This window comes from Colletotrichum navitas, assembly GCF_030913465.1.
Source record: "Colletotrichum navitas strain CBS 125086 chromosome Unknown LY79scaffold_154, whole genome shotgun sequence".
In the NCBI taxonomy this organism is placed as follows: Eukaryota; Fungi; Ascomycota; class Sordariomycetes; order Glomerellales; family Glomerellaceae; genus Colletotrichum; species Colletotrichum navitas.
Window position 1 is genome coordinate 15,032 of NW_026850700.1, and position 17,302 is coordinate 32,333.

The 17,302-nt window shown below is 54.0% G+C and overlaps 4 protein-coding genes across 4 annotated transcripts; 2 read left to right on the forward strand and 2 right to left on the reverse strand.

The window, feature by feature from the left end:
• The first annotated feature begins 209 nt into the window (after positions 1-209).
• LY79DRAFT_572519 (uncharacterized protein) lies at positions 210-3,469 on the forward strand. The gene is made up of 11 exons (XM_060559370.1): positions 210-729; positions 796-1,307; positions 1,377-1,489; positions 1,543-1,618; positions 1,683-1,751; positions 1,803-2,048; positions 2,136-2,269; positions 2,330-2,448; positions 2,510-2,706; positions 2,809-3,041; positions 3,133-3,469. Exons 1-11 carry the CDS (start codon positions 668-670, stop codon positions 3,151-3,153), a joined length of 1,782 nt encoding a protein of 593 aa, XP_060407390.1. The 5' UTR covers positions 210-667; the 3' UTR covers positions 3,154-3,469.
• Positions 3,408-4,025, reverse strand: LY79DRAFT_104488 (uncharacterized protein). The gene is made up of 3 exons (XM_060550653.1): positions 4,020-4,025; positions 3,824-3,954; positions 3,408-3,769 (listed from the first exon to the last, which is right to left on the reverse strand). Exons 2-3 carry the CDS (start codon positions 3,847-3,849, stop codon positions 3,532-3,534), a joined length of 264 nt encoding a protein of 87 aa, XP_060407391.1. The 5' UTR covers positions 3,850-3,954; positions 4,020-4,025; the 3' UTR covers positions 3,408-3,531.
• Positions 4,026-6,472: 2,447 nt separating this feature from the next.
• On the forward strand, positions 6,473-8,150 carry LY79DRAFT_572523 (hydrophobic surface binding protein A-domain-containing protein). Its single transcript, XM_060559371.1, has 4 exons — positions 6,473-6,957; positions 7,094-7,517; positions 7,650-7,958; positions 8,016-8,150. The coding sequence occupies exons 1-4, from the start codon at positions 6,817-6,819 to the stop codon at positions 8,036-8,038; spliced, it is 897 nt and encodes a 298-aa protein (XP_060407392.1). The 5' UTR covers positions 6,473-6,816; the 3' UTR covers positions 8,039-8,150.
• Positions 8,151-9,644: 1,494 nt separating this feature from the next.
• On the reverse strand, positions 9,645-16,804 carry LY79DRAFT_674889 (ATPase; the record flags this gene model as incomplete). Its single annotated transcript, XM_060564376.1, has 6 exons — positions 9,645-11,605; positions 11,657-12,550; positions 12,600-13,288; positions 13,367-13,703; positions 13,757-15,211; positions 15,280-16,804. The coding sequence occupies 6 exons, from the start codon at positions 16,802-16,804 to the stop codon at positions 9,645-9,647; spliced, it is 6,861 nt and encodes a 2,286-aa protein (XP_060407393.1).
• Positions 16,805-17,302: the final 498 nt, after the last annotated feature.

Below are 17,302 nucleotides of genomic sequence, written 5' to 3' on the forward strand. Positions count from 1 at the left end.
AAGCACAAAAATACCGAATACTGTGTATCTTTCTTGACAGCTCTTCGATGAAGCATCCCTGACTAAGTGGCATTGTAGTACGCCGACTCTTAGTAAGATAGCATCGTCTCTATGTTTCCACCCTCGCTAAGCTCATGCTGAAGTCCTTATCTAAGGCGGCCCCTCGTAAAGTCGTATGGGTACACAATTGCACTCTAACACAGTTGAACAAACACAGTATAAGTATCATGCCCAATGATTGCCCGACAGGGTGTCTGTGCCACATTACCCCTCACTTGAAACCAACAGAGTCAACAAACAACTGGTCAATCCGACAGAATCACTGATTGTCGGCTCAGGTTCGGCAAGGAATCGGCAAGCCAAGAGGGGTTTTCATTTAAATGATATTCATCCAGAATGAGCTTCCGTGTTCCACTTACCTTCTGGTTCTCCTCCAGTAACGAATTCATTGACAGCTAAGTTGGGCATTGAAACACCCGAGTTCGGACCAATTGCCCCCTTAACCGGTTTCCAAAACATCAAAGACCTAAGATTAATTGATTCCAGACTTGTTTCTATCCATCTCCGTTGAATTGCTTTCGCTTTTCCCGAATTTGTTTTGAGAAGGGTTCAAACTCTGCTCGTTCATCTCACCTTCATCAAGCACAATCGGACTCAAAACGCTCCAATGGGGTTTGTGAACGGTGACTCTCTCAATTCTGTTAACGAAAAAACAGAGCAAACTCTACAGTACGTCAAATTCTGAAAGATTTCCACTTTTTCCCGAAAGCTTGCTTAGACTGCTTGTGAACCCAGGGCTCAGGTTGACTACTCATGGGCAGCACCACTCCTTGAACGGCCAATCGATGCAGACCGCAAGGTTCGAGTCATTTGTGTTGGCGCCGGTTTCAGCGGAATCGGTTCTGCTATCCACATAAGAGAACATATTCGCGATATCGATTTCCAGGTCTACGAGGCTGCCGACGATATCGGCGGAGTATGGCACCACAACCGGTACGCCGGAGTCGCCTGTGACATCCCATCACACAGTTACCAGTTTTCCTTCTGCCAAAATACGCAGTGGTCAAAGTTCTATGCCCCTGGTGAGGAGATCCATAACTATCTAAAAAAGGTAGTTGGCCACTATAACCTCCAAAGATTCATCAAGCTCAGACACCGAGTTGTCGGGGCAACTTGGTCTCAAGAAAAGGGCAAATGGGCCGTCGCTGTACAAAACCTTGAAACGGGAAAAGAGACAGTTGACGAGGCTGACTTTATCCTGTACGCCACTGGATTATTATCCAAGCCTAAGTGGCCTTCCATCACGGGTATGCTGCCTATTTACGATAAAATGTAGAGAAAGCGAGGTGGCACATTCGTACTGACACTATCTATAGGGCGTGAAACATACCAAGGCCTTCTTCATCACTCCGCAAATTGGGATGCTGCGAAAGAAGAGAAGCAAGACGGCTTTTCGTGGAAAGACAAGAGAGTTGCTGTTATTGGGGCAGTAAGTAGCAACTGTGGCTTTGACATGGCATTCACTCACATCGGCACCTGTAGGGATCCAGCGGTATTCAGATCATGCCAGAAATGCAGAAGAAAGCCAAACATGTCACCAACTTTATGAGGAGTAAAAGTATGTAATTGTCCAGTAAAAATTCTATCGCATGCTGTCCGGACTAACCAAGTGGGCTTTCTAGCTTGGGTATCGTCGACGTTTGCAGCTGATTTCATGGAAAAGTTTGATTGCCCTAAAGGTGCCAGCAACCGTAAGCGTTCCAATTCCATTTCGGTTTGGACCTTGTTAATAATGCGTCTAGATAAATTTACGGCAGAAGAAAAGAAGCGCTTCATGGATGAGAATTACTACCAGCAGGTTCGCCACGAACTTGAAAGGGGGCTTAACTCTGCCCACAAGCTCACCGAGCAGAACCAGCCGATACAACTTGAGGCTAGAAAAATCATTGAGCAGGCAATGAAAGAGAAGCTGGAAGCAAAACCCGAGATTGCCAAGAGCCTGATACCAGATTTCCCGGTGGCTTGCAAGCGTCTCACGCCAGGGCCAGGTGAGACTGACTGCTGGGGTTACTACGGCGTCTCCTTGCTATACATCTCTCCAAAAATAGCCTCATAGAGACTGACATGGCTTTTAGGCTACCTGGAATGCCTTTTGGCGGACAACGTTGATTTCTGTTCTCAGGAAGTGGCATGCTTCACCGCGAAAGGGCTGATGACCGCTGATGGTTGCGAGCACGAGTTCGACGCCATTATCTGTGCAACCGGGTTTGTAGGTTTTGCTCAATCTTTCAGAAGAATCCTGTGATAGAATCGTTGCTTATAAGTATAGGACGTATCCGCCGTACCCGCTTTCCCCATTCATGGCTTGGACGGCGTGAACCTTCAGGATCTCTGGGCCAAGGAACCAAAGCAATACTTGGGCGTCTGCATTCCCCAAGTGCCCAACTTGTAAGATGCCAATCGTTCATAAGTCCCGTATGCGAGTCTTGCGTCCTGACTTTTACGACAGCTTCACGGTTTTGGGCGCTCAGTCGGGCGTCGGTACAGGTTCGCTTCTTGTCTTGATGGAGCAGGAAATCGCCTACGCAAGCAAATGCATTCAAAAGTGCATCCGAGAAGGCTACAAAAGCATCGTTGTCAAATGGAGTGCAGTGGATTCGTTTCTCAAATACACCGATAACTACTTTGATAGGACGGTGTTCAACGGTGAGCAACCTACATTCTATGCCCAACACGCTCCATGACCGGTGCCCGCTGGCCCGTTCGGGTTTCCCAGAATATCTTTGATCTAATTTGATACTTTGATAGGAAACTGTAGGTCCTGGTACAAGAACGGGGCCACGGGTAAAGCGAAAATTAGGACCCTATGGCCTGGATCCTGCCTGCACGCCTACACCGCTTTGCGCCATCCTCGCTGGGAAGACTTTGACTACGAGCGACTTGACGAATACGACCATCCAATGGCCTGGCTAGGCAACGGAGACGTGCGACCTGACCTCGATCGTGCGTTCTATTTCGAAGAACTCTGGGCCATGCATGAAGTTAGTTGGCCACCAACCTACATATTACACGTTGATTGCGTTGACCTTCAAAGGACTATATCCAGTATCTTGCTGACCATTCCTCTGATAGGATCACCCTATGTTTCATTAATGGCAGTTTGGCCGCTGATCCGACCGTTACAATCATCCCTTCTGTGGGTAGCAATCTTGACATGTGTCAATGCGAGCAGCCTTTGTCAAATCGTTTGGCGTGGTTTCATAGTGGGTTCCAGGGTAATATAGAGATAAGCAAACTTTTGACGACTATGGAAATGTTCATGCGTTTGGCAAAGCTCCATGGGCGGTTCCGCACAGGCCGAGGGTCTTGAACCCTAAAGGAAAGGACGCCGCTTCCTAGGATACAATGAGAGGGCAATGAAAATTGCTTACTGAAACGTATCTCTGCCCATTTTGCATCAAATCACATCGTTTTCATTATTTTATATTGGTAAATTAAGCTTGGTCGGTTGTGGTCTTCTGAGACCTTTGCTCACACCCAACTAAAGTCGTAGATCCCCTCTAGCGGAATAAATTGCTGCGGCATCTCCATTCGCTGCATGGCCCCTTTAATCTGTTCTGGGTTTTCTCCGTAGAGCTCCCATACCTCACTCTCCGGGTTTTCACGGGCGGAAGCGTAAGACGCATGGGTTCGAGTTGCAGGTTCGTGGCGACCATACAGGGCGAAATAATCAGGGAGTTTCAGGGCAGTCAAGATGTGCTCTTCGAACCTTCCTAATTTTTAGCAGGTAGAAGCTATAAGTGGCGAAGCCGTTATACAAGACTTGCATTGTACGGAGGAATAGCTCATTGGGTGTGCCAGAAAGATACAATTTGGACTTCTCGGTATGCGCAACCCTATCTTCGCCAACCTGGGTCAAGATACCGCCGGATATTATAACCCAAAAAAGAAGTTCTTGAGGATCATTAGCATAAGCAATGGGCCGAGGCTGTGGGTAGTAATCTTTCAATATGACTCACTAGTAAGAGAGACGTCCGCTACTAAGTGACTTGCTAGGTGATCATACGACACCGAGTCATCCAGGGGAATAATATCGAAGACTCCCCAGTCTAAAAAAGGTTCAGAGCGATCAGCTGCATGGCGTTGGCCATTCTATCCATCCAGCCCGGCATCGATCCTCCGGCTGCTTTGAGGATATTCTGCGCAATGGCAACAGCGTCTTTGCTCTTCTCATCATTGCTACAAGACGAATCGGCCAACTTAGAAAGCTGTGATGCCAAACTAGAGAGTGAATCCGAGTGGTTGCTCATGTTTGCTGTTGCGTTGACGAATATGATGAGTTGGTTCTCGTTTCAGTATGTTGTATGCTGAGACGATTCACACCAGATGGTATACACATTAGCAAAGTTCAATAGAAGGCTCGAATATCCTTACCATATATACAAGTGTTTTGGTGTTTTATTATCGTCAAATCCAATCCGATGACTGAGTTGACCCCGAGGCTTGCGCCCGACTCTGAACCACCACCGAGCAGATTCACCGAGCAAATTCGCCGGAGCCATGTGGGGCGCGGATGGCCGAGTCGGGAGCCCTATACCGACTATCTCCGCGCCGAAAGTGGGGCCGAATCCTTCGGTCTTTTGACATGGGACTCGCTGCATCTCTTTTTGTGGGAAAGCCCCTTGCCAAGGACCGTCCGAGCAGAAAGGAACGATCCGGGTGAATCTGCCTAGACTGTCAAACAAGTGGTCAAATCTCACAAGACCCAGTCACTTGGAGGGCGAATCGCATTCCGCCGACGGCCACCAGGCTCCATGCTCCCTCCCTTAAGCCTTCGTCCGATCTCCCCCGTTTGATCCCCATAGGAATATGGAGGGCCATCGCACTCGCATCAATTACTGTACAGTACTGTGTATAAGCTCTGGGACTCAGTCATCCAGTGGCTTGTCCTCGAGAGGGAACCGATGCGACACTGTCTGATATATTTCTCAAATGATCCCGTGTTTACGTATATGCTGAGACTCATCGAAACCACGAAACAAAAAAGTCTCGACCTGCCTCTGCAACTCATGACTAAACGAAAAGCCACGTTTCCCCAGTGACAAACTCTCGCATTGCAGGGCCGAAATATCTGGTAGTAGACGACTAAGACGTGAAGAATCAGCTGTTTCTGTGGTTTGGCTGTCTCTCCTTGGACTCTTGGCCATGTCCTCTTGTTCCAGTTCCATTTTCTTTTTATTTATTTCTACGAAAAAGAAGAAAAGGCCATTCTGTGCCAAATGTGGACGGCAGCCCATCAGGCGCTATGCCTTTCGTTTGTTTAGGCCAAGTGTGGCTGTGACGCGATGGGAGAGGAAACGACATCAGCGACATTACGCTTGTGATTGGTTGAGACACGCCACGCAGCTATCGTCTACCCCCCTCCAGATCAGTCCTGAGGATCTGAAGCATGAGTGTAAGAAACCCGGGAGCATGATGTGGAAACGCCGCCCCGCACCCTAATGCTGAGTTTAAATCCAGTACAATGATGGACCAGATCCGTGAGCCGTGAGCCGTGAGCCGCCAGCCGGTGTCATGCCCCTATGTAACCCATGCGGCGATCTGGGGGCACAACCGGTTTGAACCTGTTTGGAGGCTACCCCGGTCCGGTGAAAAGGCCAAGTTCCTCAAAGAAGGTTCTCTCCGCTAGATATCTCTTTAGGCCGGGGTCTGGGAGTTGGGGTTCTAACCCCTCGGTGCCCATCCTTTGTAGGCGAGTCCCTGCAACCCATTAACGAATGGCATGTGTCGTCGTTCCCGGAGAACTTTGACTGACTCGTGGCGGGGTCGAAGGAGCGTCAGTCGCGCAAACCAACTCAACCGGGTAATTTCGTGAGAATTCCAATGAGCCTCAACTCTGCGGCCCTCCCCTTTACCGTCGATCACACCCATGTCCGCAAGGAAGCCCCAGCGAGTCGAGCCTGTTTGTATTTTCCCCAAACACCCGTCCAATCACTGCATAGATGGAAAACGTTCCCGTTCGGACATGGGAGACCCTTGGTGCATCTCATAACTGGTAGCTGCACCCGACCCATCTGAGACGGCTCACACCGGGTTTTGTTTCATCCGAAGCTGTCGACGCTCGAAGTGCGCATAACTACAATCAACCCGCACTGGCGGGCCACGCCATCACCGGAGTCACACCCGCCCTGGGCACGGCGCACACACCACTCAAGTGGCCGGTCCGGATTGCGGGGTGTGCTATGGAAACTACTACCGCTCCCTGCAGACCCATGGCCGGGGGGAGGCCAAAAACGCGATGACTCCTTGAAACACATCTATCAGACCCGGCTTGACACACTCCTCCCCTTCGCCACGAGGACAAGGGAGGATTGACGAATCACTTGAGACGTCAGATTGAGATTCTCGCAAGACACCGGGGAGGCAACCCTACAGGGTCCAGCATTTTAAGCTCCAGAGCTATGCGCCCTCACGGGAACCCTTCCCCAGCTCCCAAAGAAGATTTTGCTTCCGAAGCGAACTCTCTGTATGCGTCCGCGATTGCTCTACATGTGTCAGCCAAGCGGCTATTGAAGTGAGCATACAGCCGTCACGTCAAAATGTATATCAAGCTTGGGGTTCCCAGCTCGGCATCGGGAGTGAGAAGGTATCATCATCATCGAACAAAACTCAACTCGGCACAGACACTCGCAACGCTCACACATATATACTCCCTGGGTTTGGAGTCTCAAGCTTGTTCTCTTGCCTCCCCCCAATACTCATTCTTTTCCCCCGATACCAACCAAGAATCACTCTGGCCAGTGAATCAACGACACAATGCAGCTTACCAAGACTCTCCTCTTCGCTCTCATCGGCACGGCCTTCGCGGCTCCCACTGAGAAGCGTCAGGCATCGGTCATCCAGGCCGCCGTCAACTCAGTCCAGGGCTCCATCACCAAGCTCGACACCGCCGTCAAGGTACGTTTTAGTCAGACCATCGGTCATGACAGCGAGCCCGCCGCAGCCATCGCTCCTGAAGCCTCGATTCATCGTGGCTGAAGGTCGGATGCGCAGTTCAGGGATCGGTCTCGGAAACTAACACGCGTTCCCACAGGGCGTCGGCGACGACATCTCTACCGCGCAACCCGTCCTGGCCGCCGCCACCGACCTCGACACTGCCATTAAAAAGGCTGGGTCAGACATCGGGGCCGCCCAGCCTTTGCAACTCCAGGAGGCTCTTGGCCTCCAGAATCTCGCCACCCAGCTCCAGACCTCGACCGGCACCCTGATCGACGACATCATTGCCAAGAAGCCCAACTTTGACAAGCTCGGCGTCTCCAAAGTCGTCCTCCAGAACCTCCAGCAACAGAAGTCCACCGTTGAGACCCTCGGCAGCTCTCTCATCTCCAAGGTCCCCGCCATCGGTCAGGGCATCGCTCAGCAGGCCATCGATAGCGTTGGCGCCACCATCGACAAGGGAATCCAAGCCTACTCAGGTTCCGCCGCTGCCGCAGTCGCCAACGGCGCTCTACCAGCGGGTGCGTAGAGCGGCCCCCCTTTTCGCCGTCCGCCATCCCCTCGCTCACCCCCCCTTTTCGTATTGGCGCGCTTTCGTTCGAGATATCTTCAGGCCATAAAGTCGTACTAACCATTGCACCACTGTTTTTCAGCTAAACCCGGCGATAGTACCGCCGCTTCTTCAGCTGCTGCTCCCGCTACGCCCAAGTCCCCTGCCCCTGCCCCGAATACCCTCGCCACTGCTCCGAAGGCTGCCGATGCTGCCCCAGCCGGGGGCATCGGTAACTTGCTTGGGGCTCTTGGCGGTGCAGGTGGCGCAGGTGGACTTGGTAGTCCCACGGGAGGTGCAGCTGGTGGTGCTGGCGGCGCTGGAGGGCTCGGCTCTCTTCTCGGTTTGCTCGGCGGCGGTGGTGGTGCTGGCGGCGCTGGAGGACTCGGTGCTCTTCTCGGTCTTCTCGGCGGCGGTGGCGGTGCGGGTGGCGCTGGAGGACTCGGCTCTCTTCTTGGTCTTCTCGGCGGTCTCGGCGGTGCTGCGCCGTAGGCGAAGGCGAGGGTGGTGGATATGGCAGAGGTTGGGAATTAAGTTTCTGACCAGGATATACTTTGCAGCTTGTTAATTTGTAGCAAATCATCATTGCAGCTTTCTTTCGACTTGGATGCGGGTGCCTGCGCGCTCTGTCTACCTGTGATACATAGCGTGAATCTTGTTCCGACTTTAATGGCCTTAAATGATTAGATTCAGTCCACCAAGTGAACAATGGCATTGAGCAGTTATCAAACAAAATAGGTAGTTAGCTTCGCGAGGTGGTCCGCGAAATCGGCCTTCTACAATGTAGATCGGTGCTGCACCTTTTGCTCCGGAGTGTTGTTGGTAGTGGGAACTGGATATTGCCACTATCAGATTATCAGATCCATCCGCATCGGAGTCTCTTCCGGCTGTTCGCCGTCCTATGATAGCCAATCACAAGAGTACAGGTGCAAACCCCCATCACTCAGAGGTGGGTGCAGATGCCGTGTCTCCAACTCCTGTCCTGTGATGCCGCGGCTTCGACAGAGTCCCTTTCCCATCCGCTAACTTTGAGTTCCGGATGACGATCCTCAACACGAGAGCTTTTTCTTCATCTTACACATAATAATAGAACAAATAAGTATACCGCTTCTTTCTCCCCGCAAAACCTTATCCTGACAGAACCTACCCCGCATGAAAGCAAACTATCCTCCGGAACAATGTAGAAAAACCCAGTATACCCTCTCACCATGTTCACCAACGTCACCTCCGCCTCCATGCTCAGCCTCAGCATGCCGTCCCCGAGCGGCCTGATCATGTGCCACTGCCGACACTCAGGCGCCCGTGATAAGCATTGGCTGACGCATCGCCTTCGCTTGATCCTGCCCCTCTGACAATTAGCGACCCTGGCGCGATCACCGCAGCCCACCACCACGGGGAGGCCAGTCGGAGCAGATACTGACAGGGCTGAGAGAGCCGGGGATCTCCCGGGCCGTGCGGATGCGCTGCGCTGGTCGGCCGCGCCGGAGGGGGAGGGCCGGGGATATTTTCACAACACGTTAAGATCGGCGATCCGCCAGCCATGACACCCTAGTCGAGAACAGCTCACCCATGCCCCCGTTTCGCCCTCATAATCAAGAACATGGTACACTCATGTACCTATCCAAGACGGCTCCCCACAGGGTTGCACAGGTACACGATATCAAACCATACAAAGTCAGGGAAACACAACAAAAGCGACACAATAAAAGTATCATCATACTCGATACTCAACACTATAAACAATATGGAAAGCGGCGGTATCCAAAGCGCTTGGCCATCTCGTAAGTCTGGTCACAAGGCGATGATGAATCATCCAAAGCTAGGTGGGCATGTGAATCTGGTATAACGTTGGCGGTTGATCAAGGAGATGCCTTTGAATAATCCACGTCAAGGGAAAGGAGACAACGAGTCTATGGCTGAAGTCGGTGATTACCACGCGAGTTGCCTGACATGGACCGGGATCATGAGAACTGACCTACGTATTCGAGGCGGTCCGTCCCCCCTGAGGTCGCACAAGTACGCAATAAGACTCCAACACAGTCAAGTAAACACCGATCCGTTTCATAGGTTAGACATCAGTCTCTATCCGGGATGTCCCTCAGAATCTCGCCAGTTGCTCGTCAGAAATGAAATGCGACCCGCCCGCGCACCTGAACCCCTGAGCCTGTTTTATCCAATCGTACCCCACAGGGCATCTCCCCATCATCGCGGCCTTCTTGCGCTGCTCCTCTTCTTGTTTGCGCCGCTCCTCCTCCTCGACCAACTGTCTGAGAATGGCTTCCCGCGCGGCGCCGACCGCTCTGCGTTTGGCCTCCGTCATGGCCTGGTACTTGGCGTCCCTCTCCTCCTCGGCCTTCTTGTCCTTCTCCAACTGCTCCCAGACCTCGTCGCTGACGCCAACGTCCCGGATGGCCTTGTGCTTTCCCCACTCCTCCACCTCCTCCTCCCCGACCCCTTCGACCGGGCTTTCAGGGGGGGTGTAAGTCACCTCCTCTTCCTCGACGGCCGTCTGATTCTGTGTCGTGATTTTGTGCGGGGTCTGAGGGGGCGGGGTCGCCATCGGCATATCCTGCAGCCCAAGCATTCCGCGCATCGTGCCCGCTTGTTTGCCACGGGTAGCGCGCTCGTCAAGCATCTTTTCGATCTCCGTCTCGACCACGGCCTCCGTGACCGTGATGCACTGCCCCTCACGGGACTCGAGGGCTTTTAGAAAGATTGACTTGCTCAGGGTTCCCACATCGCGGGCGCTGGCCCAGCTGGGTTGCTTGGAGAGCGCGCGGAATATGCTCACTATGTCGTCCTTGAAGTCTGCGTCGGGGTGCTGAAGGCAGTCCAGCACGAGGCGGGCGGATACCTTTTTGCTCTCAAGCTCGCGCTTCTGTTTCAGAAGTACCTGGTATAAGAGATCGAAGCAGTGCTCCGAGCTGAGGCTGTGGAAGTCGATGACCTCGGGGAAGCGGCTAGACATGCCGGGGTTGACCGAAAGCAGCCGGTTGATGTCGTCGTCGTACCCCGCCAGGATGATGACAAGACGGCCCTTGTACTTGTCTTTGGTCACGGCATCAACGAGCTCGTCGACGGCCTCCTTGGCGAAAGGGCCTTCGGCCAGCCGGTACGCCTCATCGATGAACAGCACTCGCCCGAGAGCCTTGTCGAGAGCCTGCAGGACCTTTGGGCCCGTCTGTCCAACATACTGTCCGATGAGGTCGGAAGCTGAGCATTCTATGACCTTGTCGTTTGCCAAGAACCCCATGTCGTAAAAGACCTTGCCCATTTTCGTCGCGGTCGACGTCTTGCCCGTTCCAGGGGGCCCGCGGAAGAGGAAGTTGAATGGGATATTCTGCTTGGGGTCAATACCAAGAGCTTTCATGGATCGGACGCTCTCCTGGAATCCTTCCAACGTGGCGACGATCTTCTCGCAGCCGACCGTGCCCTCAAACAGCTTGGCCACGTTGGTGTCGGCGCGTTCCGCCCGATCGAAGTCCTCGTCAAAGTCCAGGGCCTCGAGGGTAGAAACATGTTTGGCCTGCTTAGACGAGACGCGTTTCTGGTGGCGGCCCTTGGCTTCGTTCAGGAGCTTGTCCACCTCGCCCCCGTTTCCAAAGTTCGGGCGGTTGCGCGCGCGCTCCAGCATGTCACCGGCTACATCTTTGGCTTGATCGGTGGCCGAGAACCCCTGTTGCTTGAGCTTCAGATCGAGGATCGTCATCAACTCGGGTCTGCTGAAGTCTTCGAACACGAATGCAGAAGATATAGGGAACCGCCGGCTGAGGCCCGGATTGACGTTCTGGAACATTTCCTCCATCTGGTCTGTGTATCCGAGGAGCAACACACAGCGGTCCTCTCCTGGGACACTTTGGACCTCGGCAACAATCGTATCGATGACTGCGGTCTTGTAAGGATCGGAGACACCCCCGCTTGAGCCGCCACCGCCATACAAGCCATACGCTTCGTCAATCACGAGGACCTTGCCCACAGTTGATGCGAGAATGCCCTTTGTATTCGCTTCAGAGCCGCCCAAAACGGCGCCCACAAAGTCGGACGGCTTCGTGACGACCACTACTCATAGTTAGCTTTTTGAGAGGGTGTAGTCATGGCTACAGCACTTACCTTCTCTATTTGAAAGCAATCCAATATCGACCAGGATCTGGCCGTAGAGCTTTGCGACTGTGGTCTTCCCTGTCCCGGGCGACCCGAGAAAGACCTTGTTCAGGGAATACTCTATGACGGGCTCCTCCGCAAGTTCTCGAACATAGTTCGTCTGGATGCTGTCGACCAAGGCTCGAACCGACTCTTTGACCGACGAGAGACCAATGAGGCGTTGTAGCTCGGCCCAGGCTTGACAATTGCTGAGAGCGCTGGAGGGTTCCGGGCCTACCAGGTCCTCCTTGGTGAGCATGAGGTCATCCGGGGTCCCCCCGGCGAGGCGTTCTTTGCGGATTCTGTTGGCCTGCCGGCCGTAAATCTTGGCGAGAAGATTCTCGACCGCTCTCGCATTGCCGAATCCTTCTTTACCACGTCCTCGACCGAGTCTCCGGCAGACGACCCGGACGTAAAGAGGATCGTCCCACCTCATGCGGCCCCCGTACTTCTTGTGAATCTGCGCCTCGAGGATACGCCGAAGCTCATCGTCGTTGTAGTCGTCAAACTTCATCTCTTTCGGGAACCTGCTGGGGAAGCCTGGGTTGTGGGCGAAGAAAGACTCCATCTGCTTGCTGTAGCCGGCCAGGATGAAGACAATCTTTCCTGTCAGGTTCTCAACTTCGGCAAGCAGGAAATCAAGCACAGCTTTGCCGCCGGGGCTGTTTCCGGACGATAGCTGGTAGGCCTCGTCGATGAAGACGACTCCGCCACCATCGTTGAGCATGTCTTCCAGCATCTTCTGACAGGCCGCGACTCCCATCGACGCAAGCTTCGATCCGGAGGTTTCGTTGAAGCCGCTGCCGGCTATGACACCAACTGAGGTCAGAAATTTGCTGTAGATTCGCGCCACAGTTGTTTTGCCTGTTTTGTGTTAGTTTCCAGCATACGCGGTCGATAAAGGTCTTCTCACCAGTGCCAGGGTTTCCCAAGAGTGTGCAGCCAAACCTCTCGGTTGACAGCGAGATGTTTTGTCGCACCGCAGTATCGACCATGGACTTTATTGATAGAAACTCCTCCTTGACACTCTCCAGGCCAATCATGCCCATCAGCGTATCCAAGACAGTGCTGCTCGCCCCACCCCGCTTCATGCTGGCCCATTCTGACTCGGCACTATTGGGGGCAGGAGGTTCATGCAGCTTAGGTTCGTCGCCCTGTACGTGATTTGCCTGGCTATTTGACTGGGCTTTGGCCGCCGCCTTCATCGTCTCTGCTCGAGATCTCGTCTGTCGGAGGGCCTCGAGCTCTTCGCGCGTCTTCTGAAGTGTCTTTTCGTGGTCGTCTTGCTCTTGAGCGAATTTGAGTAGACGTCGTTCATGGTCAAGCTCGTCCTGTATCTGCTGAAGGTCCTGCGCGTACCGTTTCTGTGCCAAGTGGCGTTCAGTTTCCATCTTGAGGTCTCGCTGAATCCTCCTTCGGGTATCCTCGTCTTCCTTAAGACACGAGTGACACGCGACGTTTTGCTTGCTGCAAGGGACGCGGAACTTGTGGCCGCGGTCGCATGTCTTCTCGATGCGTTGGTCACACGGTGACTTGCTGTGGTCCACAATCCGATGGCAACGCATCTGGCATGGGTGTTTTCCACATGATAAAATGGCATTGCTGTGTGTACGTCGTTAGCATCGTAGAACCCGCGCGTAGTTGGGTACGCGGCCATCGATCGGTATCTCCGCAACTCACCAGACTTGGTCGCAGCCTCCATCTGGGCACTTGAGATCAAAGTCCTCGGGTTGCTTTAGCAATGCCGTCTTTTCGGGATGCTGTTCGCACCGGATGGACACGCCATCATGAAGATACCCCTTCTCCTTGAGCAATTCGAAGAATGGATTCCAGACCGCCTTGCCCTGCGAAGATGCCATGAACGTTTCCATGTTCCCTATCAAGACGAGGCATTCTCTAGCTCGGGAGCACAGCACATTCAGGCGTTCGGGCGCCTTCATGAATCCAATGTCGCCCTTGCTGTTGCTTCTTGTCAGAGAAGCAATGACAACGTCGCTTTCCTCTCCCTGATAATTGTCTAAACAAGATGAGCCCGAGAGAACCTTTAGTGAAGGATCGCACCATTCTTACCTATAGTAGACAGCCTGATTCTCCCTGGTCCAGATTTCACTTTGGCCGCCGCCGCGGTCATCAGTCCCGCGCGGGTGAGCTCGAACGAGTCGAGGTCGTTGAGCCATGGGTCGTTCTCTTTGCTCAGCATGTCCCTGAGCAAACGAAGCTGCCCGAGGTAGGGCGTGAGAACAACCAGGTTCTCAGTTCCATATCCTTGCTGGCCCAGATACTTGACAAGCTTCAGGACCATCTGCGCCTCGAAACGGTTTTGCTTGCTAGAGGGGGCGCCGTCGTCGCGGCGATCGGTGATGTCATCGGCCAGGTCCTCGGGGTGGTCGTGGTTGATGAAGCTCAGTCTGCCGTGCAGTCCCTTGGGAGGTTTTCGTGCTTCAGTCTTGGGGTCGTCCAACAAAGCAGGGTACGTCATCTGCCGCACAATGTCCGAGATGTCGGGATGCATGCGGTGCTGCTTCTGTAGCGTGATGTGTTCGTGCCCGTGGAGAATCAGCCGTTCAAAGAGCGAGCGGTTGAGGTCGAACCCTTCCCCCTTCTCGACGCTCAACTTATAGTTGTTGATCTTAGGTCGGAGTTGCTTATGGTCTCCGATCAAGATCAGCTGGCTCGTTTCGCTATGCAGGGCCGTCAGCACGTGGGCCTCGAGAATTTCTCCGGCCTCTTCGACGAGGACGACGTCCGGCTTTGCAGCCTTGATCAGCGACTTGTATTTGGCGGCTGCGGTGGTCGTGCACCCAATGAGCCTCTTCGTCTGCACGAAGGAGCACTTGTTCTCGTTGAAGAGAGTGGCCAGCTTCTCGTCGGCCTCGTCGAAGCGTCTGACCAGACCTTGGACCGCCTCGATCTGCTCCTTCTGTATACACTTTGTCCAGGTCTGGAGGTGCTGGGACCTCTCCCCTTTGGATAAGTTCCAGATACGCTTGCTCGAAGGCGACATGAGGTTGCGGAGTTGGCCAGCACCTTGCCCCTGCGCCCACCGTTCGAGCAAGTGGGCGGACGTCATCTCTTGATTTTTGCTGCCCGCAATCTTGAAGCCTTGCTCCTGTTCGGGTAAAAGAAAGGCCTCATAGAAGTTCTGCTCATTTTCGGAAAACTCGAGAAAACTCAACATCTCCGTTGAGCTGACTCTCCCTCGGACCAGGCCGCTGCATGCATGATCGATTTCGTCTCTGACTATACCGAGCTCTTCCTTCACTCCGTCAATGAGTTGCCATGCCCGATGACTTCGGCGGAAAGTGGTCGCTTCGCGAAGCTGTTTGTCCAGGGATAGCGACGCGGTTGCCTCTGTAGACTTGGAGCCCAGTCGCACCATATCGCTTGCCGGGATACCGATCTTCATGAGATCCTCCAGAAACTGGTCGAGCGCATGGTTTGTGTAGCTGAGCACCAGAATACGTTTTGACGGATCCGTCAGTAGGATCTTGGCTGCCAGTGCGCCCACGAAGGATTTGCCGGTTCCTAGAATGAGGCGAATCAGTCTCCAGTTCCGCTTCCAGGTTCAGGCGAGCCAAGTAGACAGGACTTACCAGGAGGTCCTTGAATGAGGGCCACCGAATTCTCCAGCGCGTGCAGCAGAGACAGAATCTGAGACCCGTCAAGGTCGAAGCGTCGTTCACGGAGGCCACGGGGGCCACGGGGGCCCGGTTCACCGAGGACGAGCCTGTGCGATTTGGACTCGACGAGCTGTTGTAGCTTCTCAATATAGATCTGAATGTGGGAGGACTGCTGCAAGGGAGTGGGCGAGCGGTCGCCCTCGTCATCAGTTCCAAGGCGAAGCAACTCCCCTCCGAGGGGCATCTCTACTATGTCTCGTAGGCATTCCAGAACAGGTTGGTAGGCGAAGACGGGAGTATCGACCAGGATGAACTTTAGGCTCGCGGGCGCTTTAAGGGCCAGCAGAGCTCTGGCAGTGGCATCGCTGCTGGTGAACTGCAGGGCGACGACGGGCGGACTCTTGACAAGCTCATCCACATCACGAAGGAGGAAGGCGAAGGCGATGATGTGCTTGTCCCCGCACAAGACACCAAAAGACTGATGGCGGAGGACGCTCTTGTGGTCGTCCAGAAAGGTCTTACGCCCCGCTGGCGTCAGCTTCCTCAGGAACTGGAGCCCCTCGTAGCAAGCAACACGCACAGCACAGGAGTGGCTTCGTTTGTCGTCGCCAGTGTCGATGCCGATGGGTCTCAGCCCGGCGAGGATCTGGGCTTTCTTGTTGCTCTTCTTCCTGCCCGTGGATATTTTCAGGTCGTCTCGAAGCTCTGCGAGCATATCCTCGCGGAGAAGGCGGAATTGGTTATCGAGATGCACGCGCGGGCGCTGCGCGTAGTCGACGCTGGCGATTTCAGCCGCGCGACGGTAGAAGGGCAAGGCACTCGAGTAAAACTCGTCACTGGTGGGAAAGATGAGAATGTCCCGAAAATTGGCAAAGTCGTTGTCATGACGGCCGCCAGCCGCCTCAAGGCCCTGGTCGGGGGAGGCGGACGATCTGAGGTCCAGCACCTTCTTGATTCTGTAAGTGAGGTCACGGGTCCTGTGGTCCTGGGCCTCCTTCAGCGGTGCTTGCTCCAAGGCGGCAGATATATCGTCGACGATGTTGTCAAGCCCATTGTCAGAAAGGCTTGCCAGCTCGAAGCAGAGCCAGGCAAACACGTAGAGCTCGCCTTCTGTCAACTCAGATGCCCGATAGGTGCGCAAGAGGTTGCCCCAGAGTACGGGGGGCTGGGCGATGATAAGCAGGAGCTGACGAAGGAGGTCGCCGTTGTACATCATCTTCACTCCGGGATCGCTCAGGTACGCAACGAAGGGAATGACGTGCTTTTGGACGAAGGAGGTCGATGAGTCGATCCGGATGCTGTGTCGAACGGCATCCTTGGCAACATCGCTAGCAATGATGGTCTCCAAACAAGCAGCCGGAGAAGGGTTCGTCCGGATCGCCTCAAGGAACAGGCGGGCAACGGCAGGTGTGGTGATTGCCCTCCCGCCTTGGGTGACGTCCCGAAAAGCCTTGGACAGGCGAGAAGCACGCTGGGCGTCGGTAACGGTGGAGGCCATGATGCTTTCTGATGTGGTGTGCAAGAAATGGAGATGGGACCAGATACTTTGGAGGAACTCTTGGGTCTTATGGACGGCAGGACGGTAAACAAAGAGCCGGATACGAACGCGGGTCAGCGACTGAGATTGCATCGGTAATTATCTGACTGCGGTCCTCTTGTCTCTGATCTGCCTGGCAGGGTTGAAAAGAACAAGCAAATGGGCGAAAAAGCAAGATAAGAGACCAACAACATCTCTTGCAGGGACGGCGGCTATTCATCCCATGCAGAGCTGCACCTCGTAGGCAGATAAGGTTAGGCTCTGGCTGCCAAAGGCTTTGTAGGTCTGTTGGGTACAAAAAAGAACATCGAAGCAGAAGTCAAAGTAGAAGAACAGCAACCAACAGAAGGCCGCAAAATCGGTCGCCGTCGCCGTTTGCTGCGGGCAGGGTTGGGGGGCATGGTCGGCCTCCGGCATGACGGCCGCATGGAAGCGGTACGTACTAGGCACCCTGCGTGG